At 32.4% G+C, this 15381-nt stretch overlaps 2 protein-coding genes across 2 annotated transcripts in view; both read left to right on the top strand.

Moving 5' to 3' along the window:
• LOC124531703 (headcase protein) overlaps window positions 1-7847 on the top strand; it is a 43949-nt gene extending 36102 nt beyond the window's left edge. Inside the window, exons 3-5 of the mRNA XM_047106202.1 lie at window positions 6610-6798; window positions 7293-7481; window positions 7574-7847. Of these exons, the coding sequence (XP_046962158.1) occupies window positions 6610-6798; window positions 7293-7481; window positions 7574-7744 (549 nt within the window). The 3' untranslated portion in view covers window positions 7745-7847. The remainder of the gene's footprint in view (window positions 1-6609; window positions 6799-7292; window positions 7482-7573) is intronic.
• An 11-nt stretch (window positions 7848-7858) lies between these two features.
• Window positions 7859-8859, top strand: LOC124531704. Its single transcript, XM_047106203.1, has one exon. It carries the CDS (start codon window positions 7859-7861, stop codon window positions 8150-8152), a length of 294 nt encoding a protein of 97 aa, XP_046962159.1. The 3' UTR covers window positions 8153-8859.
• The last annotated feature ends 6522 nt before the right edge of the window (window positions 8860-15381 follow it).

Raw genomic sequence — 15381 nt, 5'->3', positions numbered from 1 at the left:
TATATGTGCAAAACAAATATAAAATATGGTGGTAGTGATTTTATCTGAACCTAAATAAATGTATTCACGCAATAAGTAGTAAAATTATTTAGACTAATTTGCATGCATAATACGATACATTTTATTATGGTTAACGTTTAACGAACCAATGTTGTTTGAACGACAATAAATTTAATAAATGTTTTACTATTACAATTTGTATATCCTTAACATTCCAGAAACTGGCATAGTATAGCAGGTCGATATAAATGAACTAATGCGTATTTATTTCTTAATATTAATTTTAAATAAATTATTTCGTATACATTCTTTTGATAAATAAAAAACTTATCATTACCACTAGAACGCAAAAAAAATGTATAACGTATTTATACATTTTTTTTTGCGTTCACTCGTACAACTAAAGTCGCATTCAAATATTGCTTCTTCTTATTTAATTCCCTACGAAATATTATTAACCGTTTCTTGAAGAGAGATATTTAAAATTCGAACGCAGATATGTTTAATTCATAATTAATATAAATTGATATATGCGTAAGTACACATTTATTTCTAGCGTTGTTTAAATATGAACTGTAATAATTGTCTCTATAATATTCTGGTATATATTTTAATAAGTAAATGTAGATAATAATATTATATATTTAAAAATGTGTTATTTGTTTGTCTTAAAACGAAATGATTATAGGCAGGAGAGATACGTATCTACGCGATTTTATGCTGGAAAAATGCACATGAGCTGCATGTAATAAGCTGGATATTGGTTATGAATTTAATTTATAAGCAAATTCTTATTATGGACCTTGAGTTTAATATTATACATCGGTTCAATTTACATTTTATTTTTATCACAGTGCATAAAATATATTATCTTCGTCCATAATCCAAATATCTATATGTTCTTATCGCTTTGTTGGGGATCGAGATATCAATGTTTGCTCATAATTACTGATTATATATATATTTATTATTAATAACAGATAATAGTAAAAGATAAATATAATTTTATAATAGTCGTACACTTAAGTAATTTCGTTAAATAATTGAATAGCTTAATACGATAGAATAATTGAATTATTGAATTTGATTCAGATCAAATATCGAATGTCTAGCGAATTAAAGCCGTAAGATGAAGTTTATCCAGTCTTTGTCTAGCAAATTAGATTAGACGTTGAAATATCAAACGTTTCAATATCAGAGAAATCGAACGTTAATTTAATAGAACTAATAGGAGTTTAATGCCTCGTAGCTCAATTGTTTATGAGTGGCTGGCGAAGTGAAAGGAGCAGGTTCGATGACAGGTTTTGACTTCTGATTCCATGGGCTGTTACTTGTGTTTCGATTTAGTATAAGTATGCTTTGAAATACATCGGTATCGACTTTGTAATTTTTCAAAATGATTGGAATGCATACAATGCACAGTCTAAACTTAACGGTCTAAGAGGATGAAATTTAGCACAGGAATCTCTTATGGAACATAGATGAGCATAAGTTACTTAAAATTCATATAAAGTAAATTTTTACTCTGTAAAAACTTCACCGATTTAAACCGAAATCACACCTCGTTAGCACCAGAAAATTAAACTGATAACGTGGTCGAGTTGTTTTTTTTTTCATATGGTTTGATCAAGGCATCAGATATACATTTCGTAAGGAGTTTAACACATGTTATGAATAATCATGTTGACTCAGCTGATGTCGCACGTGGTCGTCCACAATACAGAAAAGCGATACATACTTCAACAGACGTAACATTGTTAAAAATTATATTTGTTCAAGATATTATTTTCTTTACCTCTTACTGATTCATTACATGTCAACGACTTAACCTAATGCAAATATATCGATATCTTTACCACTTATGATAAGAATCTAATTTTGTTTTGCAATTTCTTGATGATAGCGTTTGAGAAAGTTTTTCCTGGTTGATACCAACTACTCATCTTTTATTTTATCGCCAAGCAGTAGGTAATACTAAGCATTTTTGTGTTCTGGTTTAAGGCAGACTACATGACTACAGCAACAAGAGCATGACAGCTTCCAAGCGTTGGTAGCGTATTGGTGATGAAAGAAATAGTTAATATTTCTTACAGCGCTAATATCTATAGGCGCTGGTGACCACTTAACACCAGGCTCTTTTGCCCATCCGCCTACCTTTGTCATAAAAAATAATGAGATGGGTATTTCAAGAATTATTATTACGTCTAAAAAATAAGATTTTGATATGTTTGTAGAAATAATTATTACAGACTTCGATTTGTCGACATAAAACTTAATTAGTCAATATAATTAAACCAATGTTGATTCATAACGTTAACGCACAGACGTATTGGTAGTTTAAAACAAATATATCATGTCGAATCGGAAACAATTTTTCATTTCACAAACGCTTTGTTGTGATTTAGTCACATTCGTAGAATATAACAACGAAGAAATATTTTGTTGTCAATGTCACTTTGAGACGTCAAATACAAATACGTGGACATCTTAAACTTTTAAAAATAAAATCTTGCTCGTGTTAGGTTCATATTAACACATGTTATTATAAAAAAAATGTTCCCATATATTTATCAGTTTTTTATTACTAAATCGTAAACACACGTAAAATGTAAAATACATTTACTATAATCGAAATAATTCGAGAAATGTCAAGGTACTATTTTTAATAAAGTACATACATTAAAGGCGTTAATCAAAACACTTAGCAAGTTAGTTAGCAGTTGTTATATTAAATAATCGAATTCTAAATATATACATATAAATATCATAAACCTCAAAACAAAACACATATCAACTAAAATGTTTAACGTAAATACTTACAATTACTCACGAGTCGGCATGCCTTGACCTACATCAATACACACATTCGCGTATTTATATATCATTTTACGCTTGGACAAAGGAATTAGTTACAATCATATATCTTGTACGGAGCTAATAAAATACGTTTTAGTCTTGTTTAAATAGAAACTAGAGTCACTTGACGTTTTATCGCGCCGTTTAATTTGTACGTATCACACTTCGCTGATAAGCTAATATTATGATTTGGTCACAATTTGTACCAATTATCAAATAGTATGCACAGACTAAAGCAGTCAATGGTCTTTATTTCAGGAATTAAATAGCTATTTTAGTTTTATAAGAGAAATCCTTTATGACGAAATAATAGGACCTTTTCGTGTTGTCTTTCACGGGCTTGGTTCTTTCATGTTTTGGCACGTTATGTTTTGATATGTAAAATATCTTTGCTCCCAATATTGGTATTGGTGATATAACAAATGCTTCATATTACTCGAATCGTCTGTGGTGTTGGTGACCACTAACCACAAAGTGCCGATTTTAGTGTCTGCTTACCTTTTTAAATAGTATATAATTATTACGCCATATCTGCATACCAACCATTCATATTGAATTATTATTTAAAAATAATCTGCCTACCCGGTGTTATCTAGGAATAATGACGTTGGTGTTGCGTAGCGACTAGTAATTGATAATACAATACAACAACTACTATTTACGAAGGCGAAAATCCTAAGTCATAGAACAGCTCTCTTCGTGTTCAATCCAATACTAAGAATGAATAACATTGGTTAACAATTAACTGACGTTAAGTCGCTTTTCATGTTCCTTGTGACCGTCACGCCTAAAAACCGAGTCTAATATACTAAAGCACCACGCACACTCTCACACATATAAACAATGACTTTGTTAACACTCTCGCTTACGATTGCACCTGACGCGTTTTAAATTTTTATATTTATATAAGCGTGAATTTATATTATTAAAAACGTATTCTGAACCATCGCAAATGGTGATATGAATTCCGGAAGACATCTGTTTAAAAAAAGGAACTGTCCTTGTGAAACATTTATTATTTCCTGTTCACTGACGGAAAAGTCGCTTCTCAACTATCTTTATTAAAATTGAATCTCCGACAAGTGTCGCCGGAGTTCCTCGTCAATATCGCATCAAAGTACCGACTATGATAATTTTACATCGATATCTCCGATGGTAATCGTTAACTCGTTCACCATTGATATTATAGGCAATAATATGAAACTTGGCTTCTGAAAAGCAATTTGCATTTTATGAATATTTTATCAATTAAAATACAAGGTGTACTATAATTAAAATGCCTGTTAAAATGATACAATATAAGAGAATTTTCAAAGCGTCCCTCTTGGAATACCGAATATTTGAGACGCGAGACTAATCCATGAGGGAAAATATCTTGAATACGATACATTAAAATTTCACACAATCTTGATCCGCGTTTTTGCGATATGAAATTTCATTTCAGGTGAATCCCATACAGAAATTCCCGAGTTAAATATTCTGATAGAATATATTCTCGCAAAAATATTCGGTCCCATATGTCCCATCAATATTGAATATCGTGTGAAATGTTAACTTGATATTTTACAAATATCTATTTACCCTCGATACAAATGTTAGTAAAGTCAGGATTAATCAAATAATCATGTCTCAAGATATTCGAAATAAATTTCAAAAATGAACATCTTACTACAAAAGAAAGAACCGTAGTAAACATTAACAAAAACAATTCGATTTAGAAGAAAGCGTTATTCATTTTCTTAAAATTCCCATTTTGATATAAAAAGTAAAATATTACTGCGATGCTCTCAGACAATGGAAAACATAGAGTAAAACGCAATGCAGCCGTCAGGATAAATGTATTGGGCACCGCAAATATCATCCACTAGCAGACATATTGTTTGAAATCCTGCTGAAAAATTGCAATTCTTCTTTGCGTTTGTCAGCGCTAGCATTTATGAGCTCGAAACTTTTATTTGTTTGGAAAAATCAAATAATTATATTTCTTCCACAAATAATACAAGAGATTTTTTTCTGAAACTCGGTTATTTATGAATTTAAATGTAATTAAGTTAAAAGTTTTAGTACTTTATATTTATAATCTCAACTTATACTTCCCCTTTTTACTTCCAGCCATCTGCATCCCAAAGCTAACAAGAGCCTTCGTGAATCTCTTTAATTATTACACCACCTTCAATTTAGGAACTTTTAATGTGTATACATTCGTTTTGCGGCATGTCGACGACTAACAACGCTTCGAGCACACTCTATACTTCTCGTCTCCTCTTCTAAACGACCACTTGTCGCTTTTATTGTTTGAACTACAAAACAAACGAACAAAGTTTAAATTTTGTATAGACAAATCTAAATATTCAATCCCGAGCCGTATTTACTTCGATAACATTATAACAAGAGTTGGATTTTGCGACGTAATTGCGACTTTATATATCTTTTATCGAAAGATATTATAATTTTTTAACTCTTTGTCTACGTTTATGTCGAAAAGGATCATTCAGAACATCGAGACAAAGAGCGTGATCGGATTGAGTGAATAAATAGTCTGCTTTAGAGTGCTCATCAATCTTGCAGTATACCTACTAGTAAATTGTGCAAGTTTTGAACGTTTCGTCGCACAGAGTTCGACGCCCGCGCCTTCTAACCTAACTAAACTTTCGTTTAACCCGACACGTGATAATTTAAATTCAAGCGAATACAAGTAATTTAGCGAATTAATTCAAGCACGGATATTTTAAACATAAAACACGTAAACAGTTAATTTTTAATATTAAATACAAAAGAAATTGTCAATTTAGTATTATTAATCATTTGCGAATTAGCAGATTGCTGGGACGAATCAATCACACACGTCCCTCGCAGATGTTCTATCTGACCAGTTATTTATCATTTACAAAATGGACGACAGGCTTGCTACGATTCCAATTTGCAAATGGATGAGTCGTTATCGCTCCGTTAATTATCTTGTTTGTAATTGTAGTGAAAATTAGACTTAATGTTAAAGCCTGAGTTGCAACGCGTTCATTTGTAATGCCGAATGGTTCAACCCGCCTCGTATCTTGGCAAACTGCACTATTCTATATTGCATATCATACTGTGTTTGTTTGCGTAGGTCAGCGCTCTCGCCGAGACGTTTTATGTGTTCCTGGTGTCACGACGTCAATCTAATAATAGAATAATAGGAATGTTAACATCAAACATGCTGGCACGCGCAATGTTACAAACCGATTGTGTATTCCTAGTCCTGCGTTACCAGATTGACATCCTATTTCACATACATGAAAACTGTATGATTTGTAAAATCGATATATAAACGAAACTGTTTTTTGTTGCTAATTGTAGGAACAATATGAAGCTTTTTATGATTTACTATAATATGTTTAATTAAGTTCTAGCGCGCGACCGTAACTCGTTAAACTTTCATTATTATTCGCTTTCACAAATTGCTCGTACTCGTACGTGAACGAATTGTGTTCACAATCGATCTCTGTGGTGCTTGCGAGCCTTTGTTTGACTTCGACTCCGAATTCAGCATAATTGCCTTTCAGGCTTTCATTATTCAACTTTATGCAGTCATTTACTTGGATTATTAGGAAGGGAGAGTACTGCGGTAATTGTCTTGGGTGGGATACATTCATCGCAATATGTAAATGCATATTGAAATCGGAAATTTAAAACCGGTTTGGAGTATAGTAGCTATAAACATATGTTTACTCAGACTTTTTGTACGTTGATACTTAAACATAATTCTTGTTGCAGATTGAAGATGAGGGCAACCACGGCAATGACGACACTCGTCTGTTCATCCTGTCGACGCTCGCAGGTCAACACAAACCCCGTGTGTCTTGTGCTCTGTGCAAGGAGACCCTGCACGTTTTCGACCGTTACCCACTGGTTGATGGAACTTTCTTCCTAAGTCCTCGACAACATACCAGCAGCGCAGTTGAGGTTTGTTCACCATTTTATTCTACGTCCATATATTGATTTTGTTATTCATAACATTTGAAATTTATTTTACGATGTCTATTTATGTGATAACTTTAGCGAACTTATAAACTAAATTCTATTTAGGAACATTTTGTTACATTTATCAAAATAAATTTTGTTTTGAGTTATAAGAAATGTAACAATTTAAATTTTATTCCAAAGTTAAATAGGATACTGAAAGTTTGTTCAAGTCAACAAAATAACAGAGACTTCCTTGCGAGACGGTATAAACTTCTCGACTGGCGTTGTTTGTTCAGTGAATTACGACATGAATGTGAGCGCTCCTGATACTTACGTGTTTGTTTGATGTTAGAATTAGTATCTTATTCCCTTCGCCGTACACATATAGATGTTGTCGTGTATTTTAAGGACAATATGTGTTAACCTAACTTTTCAACAGGAAAACATAATTTTTGTAATAGAATATAATATTAAAAATAATATTTTGTTCACAGGTGAAAGTTGAAGGACGAACGCAATACTTGACGTGCGTGTGCATGGGGTGCTTGGAGCGATGTGACCCTGATCGCACAATTCGCTGCCGTTTTTGCGGACAGAAGTGGGATGGCTCGTCACTCGTGCTTGGTACAATGTACTCTTATGACATTTTCATGGCAACGCCTTGTTGCGCTGAGAGATTGAAGGTGAGCTCTATATTTCTTTTCAAAAATAACATTTAAACATCTTAGTTAATTATCATAACAAAATAAATTTTAATCCAAATTGTTGTCCACAGTGTAACAACTGCTACAAGCCACTGCTGCACCCACACCAGCGGCTCAATTACTCGGATTACTCCCATCCAGTGACATGCCCACATTGTCGTGTAGTCGATACACACTTCGTGAAACCGCTGTCCTACTGTTTCACAAAACGGGTTTTTCCGCTGTTCCAGCAGTGGCCATAACAAACGGCGGTGCCGGGGCCCTCCCCCGGCACCCCCCCAGAAACGTGGGGTCTTGCACCGTCTCCTTCGCGACGGGCTTCCCCACCTGCGTTGCGCCCAGTCGTCAATACAAGCATGGCATCACGCGCGCCTGAACCAACCGATGAATCTGCTAAGTTCCTCACTCCGACCTTGGCGAGCATAACGGATTCGTTGTCCTTGCTCGGTCTGAGCCCCGAAACTCTCGCAATAAGCCTCGGCGAGTCACTCGCGGAACGATATCTGGCAACACTTCGGCCCAAGCCCGTGGAGAGGCCGATGGTACCTCTGAGCACGTGCAGCGCCCCGCGCCGCATCCCCGTTGCCGAGCCGTCGAACCTGCAACTGTTCTCCAACGACTTCATCGACTACCTTAACCAAATCGCGTAAATGGTGTTTGTGTGACTTCGGACGTAATGACATTTTGGACTTTTACGTGTCCTCCTTGAGGCGCTAGGAATAATTTTTGTTAAAATTAAGTTGGTATTATTGAAAATAATTTTATGTATCGGTTTAGATCATATTATTGATTTTATTTTAATTTTATTCTGCACTTTGTTAATTAAAATAGGTAGAAGTTGATTTTATCAAAAATATTAATGATTAGTGACGCCAGAAATTGCATTTTTTTTTGTTTTCGATTGAACATCAAACTCGTTGTATTTCTTCTGAAGGATACAAAAAATAGATTTCTTTTACGATTACTTTCAATTTCAGTGATACTGATATAATAACCCTATTTAATAGGGCGTTTGAGTGGTGTGTTGTTTAGTTCAATTTAGTTTATTAGTTATGTTTTATTTTAGCAAAATTTTAAACTTAACAATAAGTGTTATACAATATTTTCGTAGATTTATGACTATTTTTTCTTTTCTCCCACCAAATGGCAATTGCATTCTGCAAAAGCGAGCAGATGCCTTTTTAGGTTATTTCCTTCGATATCATTTTGATTTACTTACAAATATAATTTTCACTTAAAAATGGTAAAGGAATATAATTGTAAGTGATTGCTGTGTCACCAATAATATGATTAGCTTGTCTATATATATTACATTATCATTGTAAGACTATGTATTTATATATGTTTTGTTTTTTTTTTTCTAAAAAATTCAGTGATCAGCGGAGTTCTATGGAAAAAAATATTTTTTATTTAAATATAGTTTTTTGGAATCGTGCCATATCAAGTGAAAGAACCTCAGTATATGGAACAGAAATTATTTTGTAAGATAAAAATATCCGCTTATCACTGAAAGCATTTATTTATACGAAAAGAGCGGTACTTTTGTTATTGAGATGAAAATTAAATTGGCTACGTCTATAGGTTTAGGTTAGGGGTTTTCTTATAATTATCATGAATGTCTATTTATTTGTAAGAATAGCGCTTGGACATTGAATAAGCGTATAAGTGATGCACATTTACTCATTAATGTTTAACGTTAACGTTTTAGGTAAGTTTTTGATACATTTGATACTTATTACTCGCAAAAGTGATTAAAAGTGATAAAATTCCTAGTACTAGTGCGTGTTTAGTAAATAGCGGATAGAGACCAAGTGGTGCGGATAGGTAGGCGCTTAAGGGTGGACGCTCACTGGCGATCTGTAAGTAATTTACAATTTAAAACTACAATTGAAATATATAAAAAAATAACATCGATTTGTTCTGTCAACGGTACTCAATATTCTCTGTGTTTGACTACACTACATCTAACATCTAACGCAGCGATTGACGCTTATGCACTTAACGGTTTAAACACATAAGAGGTACTATTTTCACTCTGAAGTTTATTGCAATCGAAATTACCTTCTAGTTATTCATGTTGACTACTATTGATTACGCACACGATACAACGACAGATCGATCAGAAACAAACGCGAGTCAGCATCTATGATGCATTTTTGATATGAATTACAGATTATAAATGGTCTTACAGCTCGCAAGTGAGCACTCGACTTAAAATGGCTTGTTTAAAAAAAAATAGATAACGTGATATCCGTGAACGGTCCATGTTCACTAAGTAGGCAATAATTCTATGAAGACTTGAAAAATTTTTATAGGTGAAAATATTTGCATTATTCTAAAAAAATCAAAACTGCCATTTATATTTTACTAAACTAATTGCTTCGGTTTCATAACTTAGTACGTATACTAGGTTTTGAAATATTTGTACGTGGACTGAATACGAGTTTGTTCATACGTGTTGCGTAGTTAGTAGAGCCTTAGGATCATCACCTATCGAACTTCATCTTGCCATCATCCGCATCACTGCACCTCATCAATCGTCATTCTTGTCACCTGACACGGTTTGATTGGCGGCGAACTGGCTTACTATTTTCCGTTCGTTATTTTTATCAAGTACGATATTAATTTTCTATCTAATTTATACTAGCTATTGGACCAAATATATGACCAAATACTTCAAGTTGGAAGAAAACATTGGTTTACTAATGGCTTAAAATATATTCTATTTATGATTTTTTTTACCAAAAATCCTTTGAAGTTTTGTTTTTGGATTTTTTTTAAATAGGATCATAGTAGCCAGTTCGTCGAGTGTGATTGTTCTTATAATACCTCTCTAAACGTTTTTTAACTTTTGTATCCTCTCGCTTAAAGTTACTCTAAGGTCGAGAATATAATATTATATATCGAAAAGTATGGTAGCACAGTATAGTATTGTAAATATTGCCGTTTTTCTACACGCAGATGCTTACAAAGTGTTTATTGAGATATATTATTGCATATTTCTAGTTTAGCCATTAATCGATAGTACATTATGTCAACAATATCAAAAAAACCCTAATTATTTTAACGAATCCACCGAAATGTAATGTCATAACATATGTTAATCAATTTTAATTTTATCGAAGTTTGCTCGTTCGAATATAGAATTATATTTAAAAGTTTAATGTACATTTAAAATAAATGTATGTACCCAATAAAAAATATTTGAAAAATTAAAAAAAAATATGACGAGCTGTTGTTGGTATATTTAGGAAAATATTAAAAAAAAAGAACCAGATCATCTGATGGTGGCCATGTACAAATAAAAGTGAAATGACATTACACTTCGGTTATTTAGCGAAAGCGACACAAATTATAGAATCATATTGTTTAATAGTCAATACAGAGCCATCTAGTGTAGATGTATTATCATAGGAAAGGAATATAATGAGGCGAAGCAAGCATCCCCTCTCTCCGGTACAAATTCAAAGTAATTACGATATATTGAAAATTAATATCCACTTTTACGAGTTTATTAAAGTCCTCCAAAACACAAAGGATCTTTTAAATATTTTATAAAGTGTAACATTACCTCTCTAGATACTAAAATAGAAAATTTTATAAGTATATTGATCAGAAGGCTCCTTAAATAAAAATACGTTTGAAAGCTATCCTTTATATTTAAGATGTAATACATAAATACGACTAGTACTTTTAGTTGCAGAGTACAAAAGTAAAGGAAAGCGTATTTTAATGATTGCCTACTAAATCTTAAATCTTCCTCTGTTATTGATTAAAAAAATATTATTTTACCCCTTTTTAAAGTTCGTTCGTAATTGTAGAGTAACTTATTTAACCTTTTAACTTGAATTGTCTATGAATAATTTAATCTTTATATCGTTAAGAATTTTCCTATGTCGAATATATATCTTATTCCCACTTAATCAAAAGGTTCTAACAGTGGCATTACCAAAGCTCCTTTAAAATGTAATACGGAAAGGATATTGAAGGAACGCAATACGAAACATAAGGTTGTATAGATATAGGTAGGGGTGAAATAAGAGTTCGACATTTCCTACGTAATGGATACAACTGAACATAACTGTAGTATGTGTTTGATTATTCATATTTTAGTCACTTAGTTATTTGTTCAGTTTGAATAAATGTATTAATAACACAAACGTTGCCAACTTCTTAGTTTATTTGCACATATTTGTTAAATTTTTGTAATTAATAACAATTTATTTAGACATTACATTCAAATTTCTTCATGTTGAATTTAATATGGTGTAATTTAGTGAATTGCTTCAAAGTACAAAGAAACAATTTGTTACTTTTGCAAATTTTATAAAGTAAATCAATTACCTATAAAAAAAGTAACAGTGATCTAGATAATCTTTACGAAATAGCTTCTGTAAATCCTAAATGAAACGAACGTTTCTACTCACAAAAGTGACTAGCCGTTATAATGATTTTAAAGAAATTTTCGTTTTACGTTGGTAAATTAGGAGCGAAAAATTGTTAATTATTATAAAACTATATCTCGTATTAGTTTATGTACATTTTATTTGGTCTCGTATTTTATAAATGCTATTAGTATAGTACATAGTAGGAGCACACCATAAGTAGATAACCAAGGACACGACGCGGGCCGAACTAGGATTCGTGTCTTGCTTTTCAACCTAGATTAATCGAACCTTATTTCAACGGTAGTTCTCATTTAGGGTCATAAGTATTTCCTTTAACGATAATGAGCGAATGGGATGCGTGTTTGTGGTCATAATATATAAAATAAGTCATCGCGTTTAATTTTCATTACTAATCTAACTTTCGCTATCGATTTGAACGAGTTTTGTTATGAATCGTGTGCATTCTGGTCATAGAGCCGCGTTTGCGTGCTCATAGTTATTTGAAAGTAACATAAAAATCGTAGAGTGACTTCATCATCATCATTCAATTCACACTCTTTAAAACCCTGCCCCTTCACGTTTATTCTTGCCTATAACGTAATTGGCATTCGTAAATGTTCTAATTTTGGCAAAAATTCCAAACGAAACAGTCCCATAAAAATGTGATAGGTAAGAAGACTATAGTCGCGCATGCTTAACTTCGTAAAAAGTTTAAGTCTAGGTAAGCTATTTGAAAGAAAGCAGCAAAAAAATAATGTTTGACGTAAATATGATCAATGGAGATTCTCTTTTACGAAAAATTAGACTTAACTGTTATTCCTTTACATGATAAAGTTTTACAGAAGAGCCAAATCCTCATCCAACTTTTGTAAATTGCAGATCTCGAAGCAATATTTATAGGCTCCATTGGTCCGCCATATTGCCAGCAAGGCACCCAATGATAACCGGCGTCAGCAATAAACGCTCAAAATTTTCCAACGCATTGGCTGATTATAGTATACGGCTGTTATTGGTTAGTGAAAGATGCAAATCAACGTGGTAATTATATTTTGATATTCGATGTTTTCTACACTAATGTAGTTGTATGTATTGACATTTTGTATTAACTTTTGTAGTTTAGGGCTTAAACATCGCGTTCCATCGCATTTATCAATTTGAGTGACGTAGTATCGACTTGACGACATTGATACATTTTAAATAACATAAGGTAGTCTTAAATTTTCGCGATTATTACACATTTAAATAAAACTAATTATAACGGATGAATCGCGTATATTAATTATTTTTAAGTCTACCCGTGACCACGAACATTGCAAAGTGCTCGAAACGTCGGGATGTTTAAAAAAAAATAAAAAAAAAAAAAAAAAAAAAAAAAAAAAAAAAAAAAAAAAAAAAAAAAAATAATTAATATACGCGATTCATCCGTTATAATTAGTTTTATTTAACATAAGGTAATTTTATCTCAAACTAAGAAATGCGATGAGAGTGTGCAAAGTGATATTACAGCATTACTGGGATATCCCGAGAGCAAACGCACAACCGAAAGACTGCCTAGACGATAATATACTTAAAAATTATATCTGGCTACTGACTTTTATACTCTGTATTCACTGTAACACTTCGAATAATAGGAAGTTTGATATCCTCACAAATTGACAATATGTAATAAAACGTATACCTCATTTTTCGTTAAAATGCGTTTGCTCCGAACGGTGTCAAATAATAATTCACTCCAAATAACTAAGATTGTGATCCAGTCGTAAAAAATGAAATTAAAAAAAAAAGGAATTGTGGTAATAAGGATTTAATTGGTGATAATCTTACGAATTGGTTAAAGATAATAATTAAGTTATTGCGTGGCAATTAGGCTAACGTTAACTACGTAATGCGCGGGGTGCATCAGGGTATGAGTGTCATAATTTGTAATAATAAATATCTTTTGTACTTTCGTAAAGGTAACAAGTAATTTAGTGATAACATTTTTTCTATTAATGTATAAATTCGTAAAATAAACATCAAGTAATGTACGTTTTTTTACTGAAATCTTAGATTTAGTATTTTTATAAGAGAAAACGAGTGTTGAACTCGTACGTGTATCACAGCGATAATAGGTATTGTGTAAGACCGCCCGTTCGTTGGAATTTAAGAAGTTGTCTTGACCGATGTCGCGGAGGTCGTTATGATTATTCGCACTGCGGAATATTGAGATTTCTTCTTGATACGAGACTTACGGGGCGAGGTCATTCGTGTCTAGGCTAGGCTATCTTCACCTTACGTGTGTGTTTCGATGCTTTTTAAAAGTTATTTTATTTAACTCGATTGAAACAGATATATAATACATAAATTACGGTTTATATTTATACAAATAGAAGCCAGTCTTGTTATTTTCGCGGATATTTCAACAATATAATTTGACTTTTAAAAGCATCTTACTTAAATATAATTTTTCAATATAAGAAATGTATGTTTGGATGAGTGAATATTTAATCGTGTTATTAAATTTTCCCTTCATTTATAGTGTAGGTATACCGGTTATCTACATACTTTAATATTAACAATGGGTGTGGTCGTGTCGTATATGTATTTTGATATGATCTCTCGTTTACTTACAATTTTTCTGGAATATGGAGAGTTGATAAAGATGGTTAGGATAAGAAGCTCAGAGAAAACGCCAATTGATTAATTTTAAGCGTAACGGTTAAGTGCTTGGAATACAAATAAGAATCGTTTTATAATATTATATAATATTTAACATATAACATTAAAATTGATATTATTCATAAAATTACTAAATATGTCTATGTATATTTTTATAAATGAGCAGTCAATGCGAAAGGAATTGCTGGAATGAAAACATAGAAACATAAGCGTTTAGGATATTCAGTTGATTATAAGAGAGGTGACGTTTTGTAACAATTCAAATATTGAGAAAGCTATTGATTTATAACGATAGTGAGCGTTGTATTGTCTATTTTGTAATGTTGGTAAAGCATGATGTAGTGTCTAAGGTTGTTTCAGAAAATTGTAATAAAACTAAGGAGACAAAAAAAACATGTTATATTTTATACGGATCCTGATATTCGCTCGCTGCTCGAGCGGCGGGCGTTGTGTTAATTTACGAATATAGATTGTAAGTTTACTCTTTAAAAGAGTTTTCGCAGGTAGTAGTTTTAGTAGGCTTAGTGTTTTTTATACTGGCTTGATGTTGTGACATTTATTATTAATATGATATCGATTTAACGCAGAACTACCGAACGAGCGGCCAACACTGATCAATAGCAGAATGTGTAGTGGGTACTCGGTGAATGGGACATTTCGTTGATTTTGTTTACGGACGAGCGGGCAGCATTTCTGCAGTTGTGATCTTTACCAAAGTGTCGCTGTTCGCAAGCATATCATTTTATTACGACGCTAGATACATTTTCGGTACAAAATTTAGCGAAGTTTTTATTCTATTCGATTAATAATATATTGTTAGACAATTCCTCGTT

The sequence above is a fragment of the Vanessa cardui genome, chromosome 8 (genome assembly GCF_905220365.1).
Source record: "Vanessa cardui chromosome 8, ilVanCard2.1, whole genome shotgun sequence".
Classification (NCBI taxonomy): domain Eukaryota; kingdom Metazoa; phylum Arthropoda; class Insecta; order Lepidoptera; family Nymphalidae; genus Vanessa; species Vanessa cardui.
This window is presented reverse-complemented; position numbering and strand designations above follow the sequence as displayed.